The sequence below is a fragment of the Chiroxiphia lanceolata genome, chromosome 20 (genome assembly GCF_009829145.1).
Source record: "Chiroxiphia lanceolata isolate bChiLan1 chromosome 20, bChiLan1.pri, whole genome shotgun sequence".
Taxonomy (NCBI): Eukaryota; Metazoa; Chordata; class Aves; order Passeriformes; family Pipridae; genus Chiroxiphia; species Chiroxiphia lanceolata.
In genome coordinates this window covers 9,554,378-9,574,092 of record NC_045656.1, presented here as the reverse complement: position 1 = coordinate 9,574,092, position 19,715 = coordinate 9,554,378, and the positions used below count along the sequence as shown (strand labels likewise).

The window sequence follows — 19,715 nt, the reverse complement described above, 5'->3', positions numbered from 1 at the left end:
CTCTCGCCGCGCTCACCTTCCCTGGGCTCCGCTGAGCCGCTCCCGCCCCGGGAGACGCTCGTCGTCCCCTCATCGCCCGCCCGGTCCCCTCACGGTCCCCTCACGGTGGTGACCACGCCCCCGTGACGTCACGCACAGGGGGCGGACTCCACCCCCGCCAATCCGGCGCGGCCCCGCCTTCCTCCCCCCTCCCCGCCCCACGTGCGCGCGGCGGCTCTCGCGAGATCCCCGATGTAAACAAAGCCGGGGGGCGGGGCCGGAGGAGGCGGCTCCGCCCGCCTTCGGCCGCGTCCCACCGCGTCCCGCCCACCGCCCGGCGGCGCGGTCGCCCATTGGCCGAGCTGTGGGAGCGGCCCGCCCCCGCGGCGCGCTGATTGGCGGCGGGCGCGGAGCGCTGGTTGTCATTGCCCCGGGGGTCCCAAACAGTGTCAGTGGCGCCGGGAGCGGCGGCGGGTGAGGGGCGCGCGGGCTGAGGGGGCGCCGCGCGGGTTTGCGCGTGGGGCAGCGCTGAGGCGGCTCCGAGCGGGCTCCGAGCGCCGGGAATGCGAGGCCGGGGCGGGCCGGGGGGCGGCGGGCAGGGCAGGCCGGGCCGTGCGGCCTGAGGGACCCCCGGCGGTGCGGCGGGAGGGCGCGGGGCGGGAGGCGAGGCCGCGGCCCCGCTCACCGGGCGGTCCCGGCGAGGACACGGCCCCGCTCACCGGGCGGCCAAAAGGGGGACAAAAGGCCGGGCAGGTCGCGGCGTTTGGGTGGGAGTTGCTCAATAGCTGAGGGTGCCCGGCCGGCCCGGCCGCGGGGGGGGAATGGGGGGGGTGTGTGTGTCCGGGTTGGGTCGCAGGTGTGTGGAATCCCCGCAGATGAGGGGCTGAACTGTGTTCAGCTGCTCCCTGCCCCTCACGGGGGTGGCACCAGGTGTTGGCACTCGGGGCTGGGCGGGCACAGGTGTCCCGAGGGTGGGTTCATCCCTCCCGTGCCATTTTGTGTTTTGCGGTTCCTTCACGTGCGTGTCACGCTGCGGTTGTGTTCCTGGAGGTTTTGTTATTAATTATTATTTTTTTTTATTAACTTCCGGGTGGTCATCTTGCCTCACTGAATGAGTTGCCCTTGACAGCGTCTGCCCCCACGTGAAACGATGCTGGTGATTGGTACCACGTTGGGGATTTGGCTTTTTTCTCTCACTTTGTGCCCAGGTTCTTGGTTTGGGGTGGGGGGACACAGCTGAGTGGACTGAGGAGCTGGCAGGGATCTGTGATGCTCCTCAGGTGCCTTTTGCCTTTAGGAACGTTGCCCAGAATGTTCACACAGCAGAAGTGTGAAGAAAAGCTCGCAGGTGACACGAAAAGCTGACATGGAACAGCAGAATGTGTTCCACCACACTTTTTGTGTGAGCTTCAGTGTAACCCGTTTTTTTCAAGAGTACAATACACTGCAGTTGTGACTGTGCATTATTTTTATATAATTATTTCCCAAGACAACAGTAAATAGTGGGTTTATGTGGTGATGACGACACCTGTGTGCCTGTACCACTATCTTCAGTCATGGAATTGTTTGGGTTGAAAGGGTTGAGAGTTGAGAGGGTTGAGAGGGAAAAGCAGGTGCTTTTCCAGTTTATCATACAGGTCTGTGGGGTGGTTTTTTTTGCTTCCACAAACACTCCAGGAGCTGCAGTGACCGAGACACTGCAAAGAGAAGTCGCTGGTTTGGCGCGCGCTTTTCTTTTGCTTAAAAAAAAGAAGTGCTGTGAAGGCGCCTACGGGTTTGTCTGAGGGGAGTTTCTCCTTGAAGAATATGTCAGGAAGTTTGTAACAATTAATCCTGCACAGGTGATGTTAAAAAGGGCTGTGTTTCCTGCAGGTGTGAGCACAGAAACGATGGCGACAGAGTCCCCGCGCCGGCCCAGCCGATGCACAGGAGGGGTGGTGGTTCGGCCTCAAGCTGCCACGTAAGAACCTTCTAGAAGAGCAGCCCTGAGTGAAATGCTCTTTGTTTTCTTGTGGAAGGACCTTGCCTGAGTTTTGTGTGTTTTGTTTTTTTTTTTTCCAAGCCAGCTGGGAGGGTTTGTGTTGCCACTGAGTTTTTCCAAAAGTCAGCACACGTTTCATTCCCATCTTTAAGGTGCAGGTCAAACTCGTCTCCCTGCCTGGGATGCTTTGCATTTGTAAACCAAAGCAAAGCTGCAGGCTTAGAAAACTGAAATGTTGCATAGTTTTGTTGTTGTTTGCACCATTTTGCTGCACAAACACTGCCCTGGCTGCAGGTTCAGTGGTGCAAACTTCCTTAGGCCAGAGGGACATGCCACACGTGCTCCTCTCTTGCTGTTCTCTTCAATAACACCTTGCCCCCTGGACTGGATAGATTAAAACACATAAAACTTGTCATTAAAGTCCTTCAGTAAGTAGAGTTGTGCATTCTATTTCTGTATTTTTTTTTTTTACTTAAAAGAACAAAACCAAGAGGAAAGGAAGCAGCTCTGTCTCTTTGGCCAGAGCTCCCAAGAGACCATTTTTGTCCTTGGGCATCCTGACTTTCATTGTGTTCACAGGGAAATACTTTCATGGCAAAAGAGCTTTTTGGCTGTAAGACAGCCTAGAAGATTTATGGTATTTTTTCTGTTTGTTAGAGGATTTTTGTAGCAGTTTTTCTTTCTTGGGATGCTTACAGTGCTGCAAGATAACACTCCATTGAAATATTCCCTTCAGTTTTTACCCCTGTGTGCTTAAACATCAAGATTCACTTTATTTTTACTGGAGAGCACAAGAAACTGATTGTTGTAGCACAGAAAGTTGTGTCAGAGGTTGGTCTTGCAGCCCTGTGACAGAGGAAGCATTTTTTATAATTTTTTTTTTTTATGTTGCAGAATTCTTCCACAAACACACTTCCCTTTGTAATGACCTTTTCTTGAAAATAGGCTTTAAGAATATAATACTAGAACAACACTGCGAGAAGCTGATTATGATGGTTATCTCTTCTTTTTTTTGTTGTTGTTGTTCTTTTTAAATCTGGTGTCTTGTTCTTGAGGTACCTGTGTTCTCCTCACAAATGTCAGTGTTTTTGAGGCTGTGTGTGCTGAGCAGCACAGCAGCATTCTGCTGGTCATGTTAAGTTTCTAGATCCTTATTAGAGAAAGATTTATATACATATAAATGTATATTTTGTGGCTTATGTTGTTTTTAAGCACTTTAAAGACCTCTTCCTGGAAGTTTTTCAGCCTCAGGAGGGATTTAGAGTACATACACTGCATAAAACGTTGCCCAGACATCAAATTTGTTTCCACGTGTAGCTGGGGGAGGGAAAAGTCCATTCCACGAGCTGAACCATGAGGACAGGATGACTCTGGCTGGGAGGCATTCCCAGAACTTCAGACACTGTGTTTAACACCCTGCCTGTGGCCAAGACATTATAATCAAGGGCTCTGAAGGTGTGCAAGGGCAGTTTGGGTGACCTACATAAATCAGAGAGGAATCAGCACCAGAAACCCACAGCTTGTTTGTGAGGCCTCAGCCTAAAGCAGTGGGACAAACAAATGCAGAAATCCTTGGGTTGCTGGACAGAGGCTGGTCTGGCCATGAGCTGGAATAAGCTTTCTAAAAGTTAAGACTTTGTTTTAGCTTTATCTGTGTTTTCAGAGAGGAAAACTAATCCAGCTGGTGCAGCATTTGACTTCCATACCTTCTGTATTGCTGTGTGCAGTGCTTAATTCTTCAGAGGACTTCACTCTTCAGTGCTAAACACTCCCACTTCTATTAAAACACTCTTGCACAGCTTCAGAAAGCACTTTTGGCCATCCAGGAGTTTACAGGTTTCCTTTGTTGCTCTTAGAAATCTCGAGTTAGCACAGTAAAAAACCTGCGACAGCATAAAAGTTAATTTGGGGGCTGCCAAAGCTGTTGCCTGAAGAGTTGTTTGGGTTTTTTTTTAAGTAGTCCCAGACTGTGTGAAGGTAGTTCTTGCTGCCAGAGTGTCTCTAGTGTTACTCACTGCATAAAAACCCAAACTTCTTGCATAGTTTCAGCACCATCTGTGTGACCTGCTCAGCCCACACCAGGTTACTCAGCGCTTACACAAGACACTCCCCACCTGGGCAGGGCTAAGTTAATAAAAGCATTACTTTAAATCTACCCCAACAAAATGCATCTCACGCTTCACACCATCCTAAATCATGGCTGCTGCTGAACTTCCAAGAAGGAATAAGCTTTCCCAAGCTATAAAGTCTCTTCTGAAAATACCTCTCTCCCTGCTATTCTTAGGGAGGATGTTGCTCCATCTCCTGCCCCTCCTTGTGCTGCCACTTCCTCCATCCCTGTACATAACACACAGGAGGGCTGGAAGTTTCCTTGTCCCACAAAGAGAGCTCCAGCCCAGGTTAATTTTGTTAAATTAACCATTAACAAAAATGGTTAAATCCTCATTTTCATGTAGCAGCCAAATCAGGGAGAAAAATACCGAGGGATAATTTCCTGATGTGGAGAATGTGGCTTATTCCTTCATTTTTAGGTTTTATACTTCCCCTCCAAGCAGTTATTCCAAAAGCAGGTGTCACTGAGCTTTTTTATTACTCGTATTTAGTCCTTTCATTACTTACAGGCCAGTGTTTCTATTATCAGTTTGGCAGTATATTGAATAACTGCATTGCATACTTGGTATTTTCCTTTGTGCTGAAGGTTGTCCATGTTTCCTCTGGTTCTGTGTGTCTTATTTGATATTTTCATGACCATTTCTGAGCTTCAGTGGGAGTTGAAAATTCTCCTTCTGTTTTCAAGGGAACAGTCCTACATGGAGAGTGTTGTTACCTTCCTCCAAGATGTTGTGCCACAGGTATGTGCAGGTCTTTAAAACTGGGGGTTTTTTCCAGTGGAAATGTGTGTCAGGTGGACCAGAATAAAGTAAAACAACCCAGAAAAACAAAAGCCAAATGTTTTGGCCTTTTGAATGTGAACCTTGACACGGGATTTGGGAGCTCAGGCTGCAGAGCAGCTGAGGATGGGCCTGCACACTTCCTCTGATGAGTAAGAATGAAATGAAAATCACAGCCACACAGTGGAAGAACTGCAGTATAAATAGCAGGAAGAAGATTGCAGCTTTTCCTTGGATAATTTGAACAGTGGAAGAGCTGGGGAGGGGAGGCACTGCCCGTGATACTCGCTCTGCCTCTGACAAATATGTGTTTTCTGGGAGGAGGTGGTTGTAAACCTGTGGCTGGGTTGGTGCAGGACAACTTGGTGCACACCCTTTGTCACCTTTTATCATTGAAAATGAGAAAGGGAGGCAAAAGAAACTCGCTCCTGCTTTTTATATCTTGTTTCCTCAACTTGCCCCAACATGTCCTGGCTGCTGTGGGACTGTGCAGCTCTGCCTGACCCCTGCTCCTCCAGGGGTCAAAACAGGAGTTCTCACTCTTTGCCAGTGTATTATTTCATAGAATAGATAAATTTATATAAGAATATATTTATATTTATCGATATAAACGTGTGGATATTGAATTTATATACAAATATCAAAATATTTATATATAATAAATGTGGAACTGGAATGGTCCCTCCCACGGGCCTCTCTGTAGCAGAGGGGCAGGAATTCTGTTTTCCTCTTTGGAAAGCTGTGGTCCATAGTGGAGGAGCCCTGCAGCTCAGTGGAGCCTCAGGAAACAATCCTGATTGTGACCTGAAGGATTATCTTGGTTAGTTGGTGCCTTGGTTTCCTCGTGGAGTTCCTCCTGGGAATTCCCAATGATATCAATGATAATGATATAAAAAAAATGCCCTGAATAACAGCAATTTGTGCAGTGCACTTTGGACTCAGGGTTAAATTAAGCATAGTCCAGCTTTCATTTAGGAGGTTGCTGCATTCCACAGCCACCCCTTTCCCCCTCTGGAGTTACAGGATCCAGTTTGTGTTTTATTTCCCAAACCAGTTTTGCCTTTCCAAGCCCAGAATGTGATTTGTTTTGAAAAGTAAAACCCCACGCTTATTTTTTGGATTTGGGTGTTTTTTAGCTCATGTTATTGCTTCTCTGGCATGTGTGAAGTGATTATACAGGCTCTTTTCATATTTAATCCCAAATACTGCTCAGCATTTTGTTATAATTCACTGGGAAGTGCTGGTATTTCTGCTGGAGCTCACGTTCTCCCCACCACAGCTTCTCCTGAGAACTGTAAAACCTCCAGCTTGGAAGCACTGCAGGGGCTCCTCCACAGTTCCTTTTTGTATCTCATCTTTTTATGGGAATGTGTGGAACCCAGAACTGAAACCTGGATCTGTTCTGCTGGAGTTAAGAGTTGATTCTCTTTTAAATGGCTGCATTAAAGTTGTCACAAACGGACCTGAAAGGTGGCAGTGAAAAAAACTGTCCAGTAAAGGTCCCTTTCTTTCCTCAGTCTTGCTTGCAAAGCTTTGAAGTGAATGAAAGAGGATTTTAATAATAAAACACCTCGTGTGAGAGCTCTGACACTGCTTTTAGAAGCAGTGTACAACTGCTGGAGGTAAAGATTATAGAAACCACTGAATTTAACTTTACTAACCTGCTGTAATTCATGTGGCATTTCTGACCTGCCCCAGCACATTGATTGCTATATATATTTTGTCATTCCTGCATTAGTAAGTGATGTTTAACATGGTTATGTTGCTCATGGAAACACTTCATTCCTGAAAACCAGACCTCCCAGGAATACTGGGGACAACCAGACATGTGGATCAGGTTTTTCTTTTTTAACTTAGAGAGGGAGGGGGAAAAAAAAAAGGGATGTTAAACTTACTTATTTCAACCCTTTTGCTTTTTTGTCCAGGCCTACAGTGGGACCCCACCAGAAGAAAAGGAGAAGATTGTTTGGGTCAGATTTGAAAATGCAGATTTAAATGGTATGGCTTCGTTTTCCCCTCATTATTTTAATGATTTTTTTTTCGGGGGGGGGGGTCCACGTACAATAATTCCAGTCAGTTTTATCCATGAGCATTGCTGACTCCAAATTAAGTATTTAATTTCCCTAAATTCTAAGTGATAGCTGCCCTTTTGCTCAGTACCTGCCAAACAGAGTCAACAGGCCTCGTGATTCATCTGAAGGCAAACAAACTCTTGCTTGGGAAGAAATGCAAATTAGAAAAAATCCATTTATTTTCCTTAAGGCAGTTGAAAACAAAGCATAGAACTGAATTTATGTCACCTGCAGTTTGATTTCAAAGCCACATTCTGTAACTGAATCCAGTCCAGGTCCCAGGTACGTTTTCAGTGGTGTGACAGAACTCGGAGTCACCTGGAAAGGAAGAGCAGTTGGATAAAATGAGCAGGAGATTCCAGGAGGTCTTTGAGAGAAATAATAGAGCAAAGCCACAAAATACTCTTAAAAGGTAATTTGTTTATCACTTCCAGTGTGTATCAGTTAAATCATCCCTGCTGACTTAGGGCAGAAAACAGATTCCAACCTTTTTAAGAGGAAATGGTGATTAATTCCCACTTCAGCTCTGAGCTGTTCTGTTGGTCTATCCCAGCTCCCTGGTTTTTTTAAAGGAAGGGTAGGGACTCAGTGAGAGATGGTTGGATGCTGCAATCAGGTAGTTACTTCTTAATTAATTGAACACATCTACAGATAGTTCTGCCCAGTCTGTGCATTTCTGTAATTTCTCTATTTGTTAATGTTTATTTTGTTGGTGCTGTGCAAATTTGTTCTCTATTTAAAAAGTTTGCCACGTTTCATTAATCCCTGGAGGAAGAAACAACCCCTGTTGTAATGCAGAATATTTTTCTCCACTGTTTTAAATTTTAAAGCTTTTTAACTTCTCTGTTAAAAGTCCTTAATGTTTGCATTAAAAAACATATTTTGGTGTTGTTCCAGCATTAAAATTTCAGCCCCTTTGGTTGCTTTGACTTCTGCCAGCAGAAAGGGGCAGTGAGAAAACACCCTCCTGTGTTCCTGACCTGCTCCTAATGGCTTTGCTGTTTAACCCCCATTTAGATACATCCAGGAATATGGAATTCCATGAAATCCACAGCACTGGGAACGAACCCCCCTTGCTGCTGATGATTGGGTACAGTGATGGAATGCAAGTCTGGAGCATCCCTGTGAGTACAGAGCTCACCTCTCCTCCCTGCCAGGGGGTTTTCTGTCTGTGTTGTGCTACTACCTTAATATTTTACTTTTAGTTTTTCCTTCTGAAGTGCCAAAAGCCAACATTTCCCATCAGGATCATGTGGCCTGTGTGCAATGTGCTTGTCTGAAGATAACACTGAGCACAGATCAAACACTTCAGTTCATGTACCTTCACACTGCAGGGTTTTTTACACATTATTTGTGTTAAATACACTTTGAGACTTAAACTGAGAGCTGTGTTTGACGTTATGGAATAATCTGTAGCCCAGAAGGGGCAGATCTTTTATTTAACAGAAGAGAATAAGGGTGGAAAAACCACAAACAGGGCTTGTTTGTCCCAGCAGTGCAGGTGTGACAGTGTTCATAATATTCCACAGTCACATTTGCCATGTGCATGATCTGCAGTTTTAATTTTGTTAAAATTAACAAAAAATTAATTTTTGAATTAATCAAAATTAATGTTTAAATTAATTAAAATGAAATTGTAATTTTAATTGTGTGCACATGGCTTTGGTTTCATGCTGTCATAGCCACCCCCTGCAGTCTGTGTTATGGGCACGTGGTCCTGATTTGGGGGAATTTACCCCAAATTTCACCAAACAACAGAATAAAGTTTAAGACAGCAGGTCATAAAATTCTTAACTTGAAAAAGCAGAGGGGCTCATAACACCTTGCCCTTTAGAACAAAGGAGAGAGGATGGAGTTGTCTGCCTCTTTAAAATGCTTTTCTTTTTTTTAAGAAATATGTACATTTTCCCAACTTTCTGGTTGCCTTTGTAGGACATATGTTTACGAAGCAGTAGTTTGTAGAAAAAAAATGTTAATTTCTACACTGAAAGTTCAGTTAAATTGAGTTTCAGGAAGTGTGGGAGAGGTTTTTTCCTCTCTTGATTGCATCTTGTTGGCCGGAGATGAGGAAATAAAAAAGCTGCTGGGCTTTTGCACTGGATGGAGGGTTTGACAGAGATGGAGTAACACCTCATACACTTCACTAAATTTCGTTATTTTGTGACTGTTTGCTAAAATTTAGGAGCTTAAACCAAAAATTAGGGACATTTCAACCAAAATTGTCCTGAGAAAACACTTGTAATTTCTAACTTTCATGGGTTTGTTTTTAAAGGAGGAAAACCTAACTTTGAGTCGGGTTTATATTTTATGTTTTTAGAGCTGAAATAAGACACTAAAGGTGCCTTGGGCACTCTTTTTTTTTTTTTGAAAAAATCTGCTTTTACACTGGATTTTGTCTTTCAGACTTCCAGAGGGCAGGGTTAGTTGGGATATTGGGAAGGAATTCTTGGCTGTGAGGGCGGTGAGGCCCTGGCCCAGGTTGCCCAGAGAAGCTGTGGCTGCCCCATCCCTGGAAGTGTCCAAGGTCAGGTTGGAGCAACCTGGGACAGTGGGAGGTGACCCTGCCCATGGCAAGGAGTGGAACAGATGGTCTTTAAGGTCCCTTCCCACCCAACCCGTCCTGTAATTCCGTGAAAACTCAGGGAATCGGGGCCCTGAGGTGGTTTTGTGTCGCGGTGCATTTACACGAACCCCCCACACGGGGCCGCTGCGACACCGAGTGACGGGCCCTTCATTAATTAATTAATTAAAGTCCCCTCAGGAGCACATCTTGAGCTAAAGAGTCCTTACAGAACACCCTGATTTATCTAGCTGAAATGTTCTTGTCCGGGGACAATCACCTCGGTTTTAGATGCATTCCCTGCCTACATCTAACGTGAAATAATTTAATGGAGATTGCCCATAAATGACAAGTTAAACGGCTTTGTTTGTCCTGGCTTAGAGTCCTCAGTGTCATTGTCAGCCAGGCAGTGCATTAACATACAGATTTCTACTTCTCCTAATGGGGAAGAAGGGTTTTCTTCAGGTTTATGGATTTTTTTTTTCCCCTTTCTTTTTCTCTTTTTTCCCCTCATTTTTTTCTCTTTTTTTTTTCCGCCCTCATTTTTTTTCTCCCCCCCCCCTTCCTTGTGTCTGAATGAGCAACAGTTTGGGCTGTTTCTACCTTCTTTTTTACATTCTTTTCAGTAGGACCATACAGCCAGGTTGTCTTTTTTTTCTTTTTTTTTCCACTTCTTCCTAATTCTTAGATTTTGCTAGAATTTAATATTTGAGGAAAAAAAAATAACAAAACTGAAATTACAGGGCAGTTTCTCTGAGTGTTGTTCAGTTTTTGCAGGAATATTTTGATGAGCAGGGGAGAAGGGCAGTGAAATGCAGAAAATGCCAAATGTGGAGATATTTTGCCATCAGCCTTAAGAATATTGACTGTAGAGATACTAGATCACTTTGTCAGCCCTTCATTTGTACATTCTGTGAAATTCTGAGGCCACATCCAGGGAGGTTCAGCTCGGACCTGTGCAGTTTTTGTCAGTAAAAATTCACTTATTGAGTGGTTCCTGTGTTAGTAAGATGGTCTTGGGGATTGTCACAGTCCTTAACATCAGTTTTAAATATCTTTTCAGAGCAGGATTTTTATATCCAACACATCTAGAAGGAGCATAACCCGGTGGGGTTTTGTCCACATTGTTCTTTCTCCTTTGCATTTTTTCACTTACTTAGTCCGAGCACAACAAAATTTGGCAGTCGTGTGATTGACTTGATATTTAAGAGCTTATTTGGCAACACTTTTTTTGTGTCCTTTGGTATCGGACAAACCTTTCTACTTGGCCTTGCTGAGTATTTAGCTTGTAATTAAGCTAAGGGGAAAAAAAAAAAATAAACACCACCCTGCATTCTCCACTTTAAAAAAAAAAAGCTTTTAATCCGAAAAAGCAACAATCTGACATTTATGTGAAAATCTCCTCGGGAAGGCCATTATCTGCAGCATTGTGCTTTTTTTCATTCCTACAATTGGAGCTCTATTCAGCACTTAATAAGGTGTTGCAGGCGGTGGGGTTGGTGGGTGAGTGATTATGAAGTGTTTATGACAGGTCCTAAGCCCACACTCCCCGGTAATGGTGTTACATTGACTTGCCCACACCTCGGCAGCCTTTTCTGCGGGGGCTCCGTGTCTCCCCGCAGCCTGAGAGCTTTCACATTAACATCTCCTCGGAGTTAAGGTCTCTGACTGCACGGGTGTGACTTTGCAAATGGGAGATACCACTAAAGCTGCTTCAAAGGGCCGGGAATGGTGTCTGGAACCCCCGGCAGCAGCGGGGCTGGGAGCACAGCCGTCCTTGCAGAAGGAGCGGAAGGTGCCCGTCCAAAAGGGCTCTGCTTTGATCTCTGTTTGGAAATGGGGGTGGGAAGGTTAAAAGTGTTCTTAAAATCCAGCGGGGAGAAATCTGGGAATGCACCAAAGCGAGGCTGGAAGTTCCTGTTTGATAATTGTGCGGCGCGGTTTTGTTTGGGATTCGGTTCTCCCCTCGCTCCCAGCTCCGTGTTTCAAACACGGTTGGAACTGGTTTCTGCCTCCTGTGGTGTCCAAGTATCTGCTCTGGATGTTCCTGTTCAGGGAAATGCATCTTGGCTGCTTTTGGGGCAGATAAGTTTTGTTTTGTTGCACACTGGACGTTTCAAAAGTAGAAAAATCGTCTTAATTCAACGGCTCATGTTGGAATTAAAAAGGAAAGATCAAGCTGGAGTTGAATAAGGCAGGAACTACCAAAGGGGACTTTTAATAACAAGCACAGATGTGTATTTAGCAAAAATACTCCCAGGCTGTGGTATCCTGATCTGCAATCCTTCCTCTGTCCAGGCCTCCTGCTGGAGGGGACCACTGTCCAGGCTTGCATTGGCCACTTGGAAAAATGGAATAACAACCTGACCTTGTAACCCTGGGAACTGTCTGAGGGACTTTACAAACAATTTTCTGGGGCTTTGGGGTTTTCACACTGAGGATGTGTGCACAGTGTGCAAGAAATTTTATAGTCTTACACAGTTATCAATAGCACTGCCATAATTTAAAGTACTGGGTGACACTTCACAGTCCAGTCAGTAGAGTAGATGTCTGTAACATCCTTTGAGCATCTAAATCCTTATGATCTCTAGATAATTAAAGATATTTGGGTTGAATGGAAATGCAGACTGTTTGAATTTCTAAACTAAAGTGTTAAAGTTTATCCTTCCAGTCCTTCCCTACTCTGTCCTTAGTGCAATGACTGCAAGTTGTCTTTAACCCAGTGTGATTATATCCAGCAATATTTTGTGGTGGTATCTGTCAATTGCTTATTGTCATAACATCCCAATTCATTCCCTTTTCCTTTTACAAACTCCCCAGTTTCCTTTTCTATAGTTGCACAGTAGTTTAAACATCGAGTTCTAAACTCAATTTTCTTTCACTTTAGTGTATGTTTGACTTTTTTTTTTTTATTTTTTTTTTCCCCCCACCATGTGAAAACCATTTTCTATGGTTGGAAACTATTAGTTTATCCTTAGTGTGAACAAAACTTCCTTTGTTCAGTGTTTTTTATGGGTGCAAACTGGTATGTTCCAAACAATGCAGCTCTGTCATCGAAAATTAACCAGCGCTCCAGATTTCTGGGCTGTCATATTTTAAGCTCAAGATGTCTTAAGTGGAGGAGAGAGGAGCTCTTCCTCCTTCAGTCTGGCATTGGAAGAGGGTGATGAAGACTTCACTGGGGGCTGGGATGTGAATCCATGTGTTCTTTGCTTCCAGCCTTCCACGTAGGCCTGGGAGTTGTGGAAAGCTGAGATGTTCTCTCAGACCAGCTTGGAGCCGTCAGTTTGGATTCACTCTTCCACACAACAAGTACCTGGAGCTGCTTTTACAGCTTAATATCCAATTCTTGAAACCTGCTTGGGGAAGTATTCTTGGCTTTTGGAATGGGGAAAGGAAAACCTTTTTAAGAGCTCTGAGAGCTGCCACGGGGACTTTGCTACTTAGCTGGAGCCCGTCCAGAATGGCAGCCCCAGCCCCGCTCCTCACAGGTGCTTTTTGAAGAATTTACAGCTCTGTTTTCAATTCACAAAGTCTATTTATGTTTTGTCTGTGCATGTGTGAGACTGTGGAGCTCCAGGGACTGGTAATGGGATGTGGAGCCTTTTCCCCTGAGCCTTGCCCAGCCCACGTGTGCCCCGGGCTGGCAGGGATGGAGCTGGTGGGGCTGCCTGGGGTTCCTTGTCCCACTTGAGTTCCTGGAGGAATAAGTGTCCCATTCACAGGAAAACTGGGCTGTCTCAGGGCTGAACTGGCAGGAAGATCAGCCCATCCAGCCCCTCTCCCCTGAAGAGACAGATTTGATCTGTGTGGCCTCAGCACTGGTGATAAAGGTCTGTGTTATCCACAGATAAATGAAGGGCATAACATTAACCACAGTTAATTCAGAATTTTAGCAGATTGCAAATGGCTGAAGCTTCTGCTGGTGGTAGTAGTGTTTAAAAAAAAGATCATTAAAGTCAGAGGAAATCTTGAACTCAAAGCCCTAATGCATTTTTCAGTGCCAAGCAAACCAAGGCACAACCAGGCTCTGACTAATTCATGGCACAACAATGTGCAAAGCCTTCTGTGAGTCCCTGTCTGTAGAACAGTGAAGGGCACACAACTTAAATCCTTAAAACCCCTGTTATTTTATGAAGCTATGGTAGGTTAAATATTAGTGTTTTAATTTGCTCCATGTTGTAGGTCCAGACTTTTTGTAGACTTTTCTTTTTGGTGCCTGTTACTGAATTTGAATTTCCTTCACAAACGAGATGCCAGTGGTTGGGTGGCATCTTGTATTTTCATTGTAGAATCTCCAGTGGGGGCATGTCTTAAAATTTGCTCTTTTTTTGGCTCCCAGGAGCACGTGAGCTGTAGAGTTGAAGGTTTTTGGAACCAAACCGTGCCATGATGTAGGATCCTACACAGGCAGAGAGGAAAGGACCTGTTACCCTGCAGTATTAAACATTGCAGTGATCTCAAAACAGGAGCTAAATACTTATAATCTCATCTTTGCCACTGTCAGATCCTGTGGCTTTGGTTATTCCACTGAACCTTTCTCTCTGGCATTTCCCCCCAGTACGAAATAATAAATTATCTTTCAAGTAGTGATTATTAATTATTAAAAAGTAAAAGCATTACATGCCTGAGAAGAGCTGGGCTGGGATTTTCATGTTAAATGCTTCAGTACAAATGAACTGCATTTGTATTTGGACATTTTAGGCTTTTCTTTGAAAATCTCAGCTTTAAGCTCTACCAGGTCTTGGCATCCCAGTCTAAATAAACAGACTCCTGGAGTTCAGGATATTTAAGAGCAGAACCTGAGCTGAGAAGGTTTGGCCTTCTTAGTGTGCCTTCCTTTGGGGACCAGCACTTTATTGGAAGTAGGTGGGAGCTGGGGCTGATGTGCTGGCAGAGTTAGAAAGGAGCAGGAGGTGTCTGGATTGGGTTGGGATATTTTATGGGAATCACTCCTTCCGTACCTTTGTTGTGCTGGTTCCTTTCCCTCCTGTTTTCATTCGTGGCCAGTGTTGTGCAGACACGTGTGAAACAGCATTTTCACCATCTGGGGGGGGGAAAAAGCTTTAATTGCCAATAATAATAGTTCCAAAACCCTTGTATTTTTCTTCTTCTCCATTTCCTCCCTCCCCTTTTCCCAGAGCTGCTGTGTTCTGATGGATAGAGAACGTGCTGCTGTTTTTTCATCTCTTTATTGCTCTTTCTCTCTTTAATTTTTCTCATTTTCTGCTTAGCTGTGCTCTACATTTTTCCAAGCTGTTTTTTCTGGATGCAGATGTTTTTATCTTGATGGTTGGTTTTTTTTTTTTTTCCACACTGCCCTCCCAGCTCACCATCAGTTAAAATCAATCAGGAAACCTTCACTGAGCTGATTCCTGACCATCATTCCTGTGCCTTGTGTAGAATCTGGTGGAGAAGCTGCTCAGAGCAGAGGCCTCTGGCTGTCCCTGGGGGAGAATTAAACTTGTTTTGCAAAAGCTGAAGCACCATAATGTGTGTTCAGATGATGCTGCTGGAGGGAAGAGGAGAATCCACTGTGATCAGAGAACATCTGCCTAATAAAATAAGAGAAGGGTAGACCAAGGGATGAATTCTCATACTGATTAGAGTTTTAAAACTGGTTTTGTTCATCAGGAATAACTCTGATGGTGTCATTAACAGCAGTGGTAATTGATATCATTGGGTATTAGTGGAACTGCTACCTGTCTGCAAAGCTAAAATGGCTTAGAATGTGATTTCCCCACATTTGTGTAGCTTTGTTATTCCAGGCATAACAGGGAAAAGCAGGAGTTCTCTACATTGTGTTGCTGTGTGCAGAAAGGTGGGCTGGCTCTGTGGTAAATAATGTTTTCAAAGCACTTTTCCTAAACCTTGTGCTTCACTGGGGTGGGGTTTCATTCTCCACGTTATCCAGAGCAATGATAATAAATAACCAGGCTTCAGGTTTAGACTAGACTTGAGCTGAGAGCCTGGAGTGCTGTATTTAGGATTTGTTGGTCAAACAGTAGGAGCATTTAAACTTTCTGAACGTGTGAGCTGGAGTGCAGAAAGAAATGGAAACAGCCATAAAGTGACATTTCCAAAAGTTCACTTGAATTTACGGTTTATTGACTCCTAAGAACCTCATTCCAAATCGTGTTCCCCTCTGATATTGTAAGCTGCCTGTTTGGCAGAACTCTATGCCAGCCTTGGCTGTGCTCTGAGCCTCATTACATCTGTTTTAAGCTGTTGGTTGGTTGGAAATGAGCTTCATAACATTTGCCATTTTCCTGGAGTTTGACGTTCCGTGTCGGATCCGTTACCAGGCAGTCATGAAAACACGCTCTGACTGACCATTGCAGGAAGTCTGGAAATCCATCTTTTAACCACTCCTGGCTTAATCTTTTCAAGATTTGCCATTAGTGACACACTTCAGCAGTTTGCCCACCTATTTTTAACCGTGGTTTTCACACCTGCTGAGCCTGGAATGAACCAACACACGGAATTCTCCCGTCTCCAGAACCCCCCGTGTGTGCCGCTCGCGGGCACCGGGGCAGTTGGCATCTTTCTCAGAAGCAGGTGAAACGTGGGGTAGATGCTTGTGTTGCAGATTCCTTGGATTTTTGTGAGTTTTACTCAGCAGTCCCCTTCAAGCCTTGCTTCTATAACGTGTAGTCATGAACAGTTAATTCAAGAGATGTTCTCTTTTGGAGGAGTCGCAGTCGAAAGGCAGAGTCTTCCCAACCTCCTTCCCCACCTGCCTTTGCTACAGTGTCTTTGTACCTACTGTCTCACCTGCTGAATATGTCTATTTTTATAAGTATCTGTGTTTTTTTATGCTGTTTGCTCACAGCCCTTGTGTTTTGCAGATCAGTGGTGAAGCTCAGGAGCTCTTCTCCATCCGCCACGGGCCCGTTCGAGCCGCACGGATTTTACCTGCCCCACAAATCAGTAAGTTCTGAGTTATGGGGTTCACAATCCAGCAGAACTTCTTTAGAAAAGCTTCTTTTCCCCTCTAGTAGAAATAACAAAACAACAGAATGTGAGTTTTTTGGAGGGTTAGCTTCTGTTTTGTTCAATTTTATGTAAGTTTTCCTCAGTTTGACCTTTTTAGGGGTTGAACTCCTGCCATCCCTCAAGTGCCAACAGGCACCTCCTCTCTGTCCCTGCTTAAATACTGGTTTATCAAGTCCTAAGCCAAGCTGCTTAGTTTAACAGGATTGTTCCAGAAATTGAGTTAACCCTTGGAAGAACTTGATGCCAAACTTAAGCAACTGTACAAGGAGCAAATCCCTTTAAAAATGACCCTGTTCAATCCAAACACCATCTAATTGTAGACTTCTGAAAGGCCTCACAGCTGTTGGGCTCTGGTTTAAATGGGTTGCCAACATCTGATAGGACCAAGGTGTTTTGGGGTTATGCTGGATTACAATTTTCAGTAATGAGTTATGAATTAATTAGTGAACTCAAAAAATAACAACCTGAAATCTAATTGTTCAAAGTATTGCAAAACCAGTAAATTTTAATAATTTTGTGTGCTTCAAAGAAAGGAAATGGACAAAGTTCAAGGTTTAATGGGCTCGTTTTATGTTGTCTTGGTGATTTTTCTGAGCAGAGGAATATACAAAGCATGAGTGTGTGTGGTTCTGGAACTACTATAGGTTAAAATAACAAGGTAAAATACTTCCCAAGTATGTTGTACCTCTCATTCCATTTACAGGAACACTGCACAATTCCTGATGAGCTGTCCTTTTGCTATTATATGTATTAAGTAAGGGATGTCTATGCCCCTTCCTCTCTCAAAGGGGGGGGAAAAAAGGAGAAAGGGAAGTGTAAATGGAAATGAAAATGAATTAACTGAGGAACCTGCAAATTCTATTTTTTTCTGAGGAACCTGCAAATTCTATTTTTTTCTGACAATAAAATAGTGCTTTTTGATTTTTTCAGTCAGCTTCCACTGCTCATGAACTCCTTCAAAAACTTACTGTCTTTCTGTCTCTAAATTCCATGTATTTAGAATCTGACAATGGTGTTTGTTACATTAGAAAGCTATTCAAATTAGCTCATATTAAATTAAGCCAAACCTTTTAAAAACATGTTTTGGTCTCTTTTTACATGGCTTGCTTTAAATAAATCTTTGATTAAAAGTACATGAATGTATCATTGACCAGTATCTGGAATCAGATAAAAGTAAAGCTGTAATAAGAGGCCTTAGATAACTAACACATGAGCTTTAATGATTCTGAAGAAAATAAAAGGAGTTTGTAAAGGAGAAGCTGATTACCATCAGCAGGCTCAAACACTATTTTACTGTAAAGCTGTAAAAAGGGAATTATTGAAAATAGGAATCTCTGGGTGGATGGATTTTGGCACGTTCCTGAAAACAGATCTTAGTTGGTGATAAGCAGCTCATTCCCAGGTGTGAAAGGAAAGCTCGTGGCTTCAACTTGGTGACTTTGCAGTAGCAGAACTTAATAGTTTGTCAACTGTTTTGTTCCAAACCCTCTGCTCCTTTGATGTGAGATCCTGTGCTGCGGCGGGCGCTGCCCGGCACAATGCCCCAGTGTTCCAGCTCAGCTGGGCTCCTGCACAGGAGGCCTCCTCCAGTCTGATGGAGAGCAGGTTCTGAGTGCTCCTCGTGGCCCTGGAGGTGGCCCTGGCAGCTGCCAGCTGGGCTGTGGGCAGGGCTGTGTGCTCAGGAGCTGTGCCAGGCCCGGGCAGCTCCGAGGCTCCTGGAGCTGCTCTGACCTGGCAGCTCTGCCAGGCTGAGCCAACAGACCAGGCAAGGCCTGACCCGGCCCAGCACTGCAGAGCTTTGATGTCTCATGGCCATGGCAAGGGTTGCTCTGCAGCCTGGCCATGAAAAATGGACAGATCTCTGTAAATAATGCTAAAAATCTTTCAGCTCTTCTCTGGGGTCAGGCCGTACCTACCACTGCCTTCGACAGGAGACATGGCTTGAATGACTTTGTGCAGTTGGCAATTTAAATGGCCTTCTTGGGGACTGAAGGTTTTCACTCTGACCAGATTTTGGGCTTGCAGAGCTGATATTTAGACTATGAGAGAATAATTTCAGCCTTAGGAAGAGGATTTCTGAGCCCTGGCACTGCTGTGCCACAGGTAATACCTGCTGAGCCATCTGAGCTGGCCTGGCTCTTCTTCCCTTCCAAATCTGGGTGCTGGCATTATTTCAGCATTATTTCCTTGTGTCCAGGTGCCTGCTGGGCTGGGCACTGGGTTTTTCTGTCTCAGTAAAAAATAAGTTCAATTTAGCTGCAGTTCTCTGTGAAGAGGAAACTACAGTTGGGAAGGTCACTGTAGTTAGAGATGGTGAGAGAACCAAGCAGAAGTCACTGATAAAAAAGGATTCAGAGCTCTTTTAGTAGTTTTAAAAATGTGTTGTGTTTTGGGGTCCATTGCAGATATATCTGTAAGATCAGTGCTGAGGAAATAATACATGTACTTCAGTTGTCTTTGCTGTTCTTTTACCTGCAAAATCAGATTATTGATGCTTTCTGAAGTAAGTCAGTGCTACAGCCTCCCATTTTTCGTTCCTTACCCCAGGTCATTTTACAGCCCTCTGGCCAAATACCTGCTTTGCCTTTTGCTGTCCCATTTAAAAGTCAATCCAGAAGCTTGGAAAGCTGCAGGAGCAGCATTGGGTGTGGGAATTCCTGGGGAGAGGGACAGGGTGACAGGCTCGTGTGATGGAGTTTAGATCAGTGATTGTCTGTAAAACCTATTTCCACGTCTCAGCATTATGAAAATAAATTCCCCCAGCCAGCTGAATTAATTTATTGCCATTTTCTAGATTGTGCTGCTTGCAGGAAGATGGTATTATAGCCCTGCATCTCCCAGTGAATTGGACTGTTTAGTCAAATTGACTGATAAGGGGGATGGGGAGAAAGCAAACAAGAAAGGAAATAAAAGAAATCAGAGGTACTAGAAACTGTTGAAAGTTGCAATTTTGCAGCAGATTTATTGCTGTTCTCCACTGCTCCCATCTTTGATGTTGGTAAAACGGGATTTGAGGCTCCAGAGCTGACTCAGGTTTCTGTGCAGGTACACTCACACAACTCTGATATTTGGGTTGCTCTCTAAAGGGAGGCAGATGTGAGGGTTGTGCCTGTTCAGCCACGTGGGTGGCTCAGTGGTTTGAGATCCCCCAAGGCCAAACTAATTCCAGGCTCTGTCTGGCCCTGCAAAGCTGAACAAGCAGCTCTCGGGACCGGCCTTGGTTTGGTGGAGGTGGG

General features: G+C 44.5%; 1 protein-coding gene across 11 annotated transcripts in view; it reads left to right on the top strand.

Moving 5' to 3' along the window:
• Positions 1 to 367: 367 nt before the first annotated feature.
• The window catches only part of BCAS3 (BCAS3 microtubule associated cell migration factor), a 319,099-nt gene continuing 299,751 nt past the window's right edge, over positions 368 to 19,715 (top strand). For 10 of the 11 annotated variants that reach the window (XM_032707131.1, XM_032707129.1, XM_032707130.1 and 7 more), the window contains exons 1-6: positions 368 to 453; positions 1,852 to 1,939; positions 4,758 to 4,812; positions 6,777 to 6,849; positions 7,941 to 8,047; positions 16,332 to 16,413. In XM_032707131.1, coding sequence (XP_032563022.1) covers positions 1,869 to 1,939; positions 4,758 to 4,812; positions 6,777 to 6,849; positions 7,941 to 8,047; positions 16,332 to 16,413 — 388 coding nt within the window. In that variant the 5' untranslated portion in view covers positions 368 to 453; positions 1,852 to 1,868. Of the gene's footprint in view, positions 454 to 1,851; positions 1,940 to 4,757; positions 4,813 to 6,776; positions 6,850 to 7,193; positions 7,336 to 7,940; positions 8,048 to 16,331; positions 16,414 to 19,715 lie in introns of those variants that run through there. The other variant, XM_032707136.1, reaches the window with a different exon arrangement.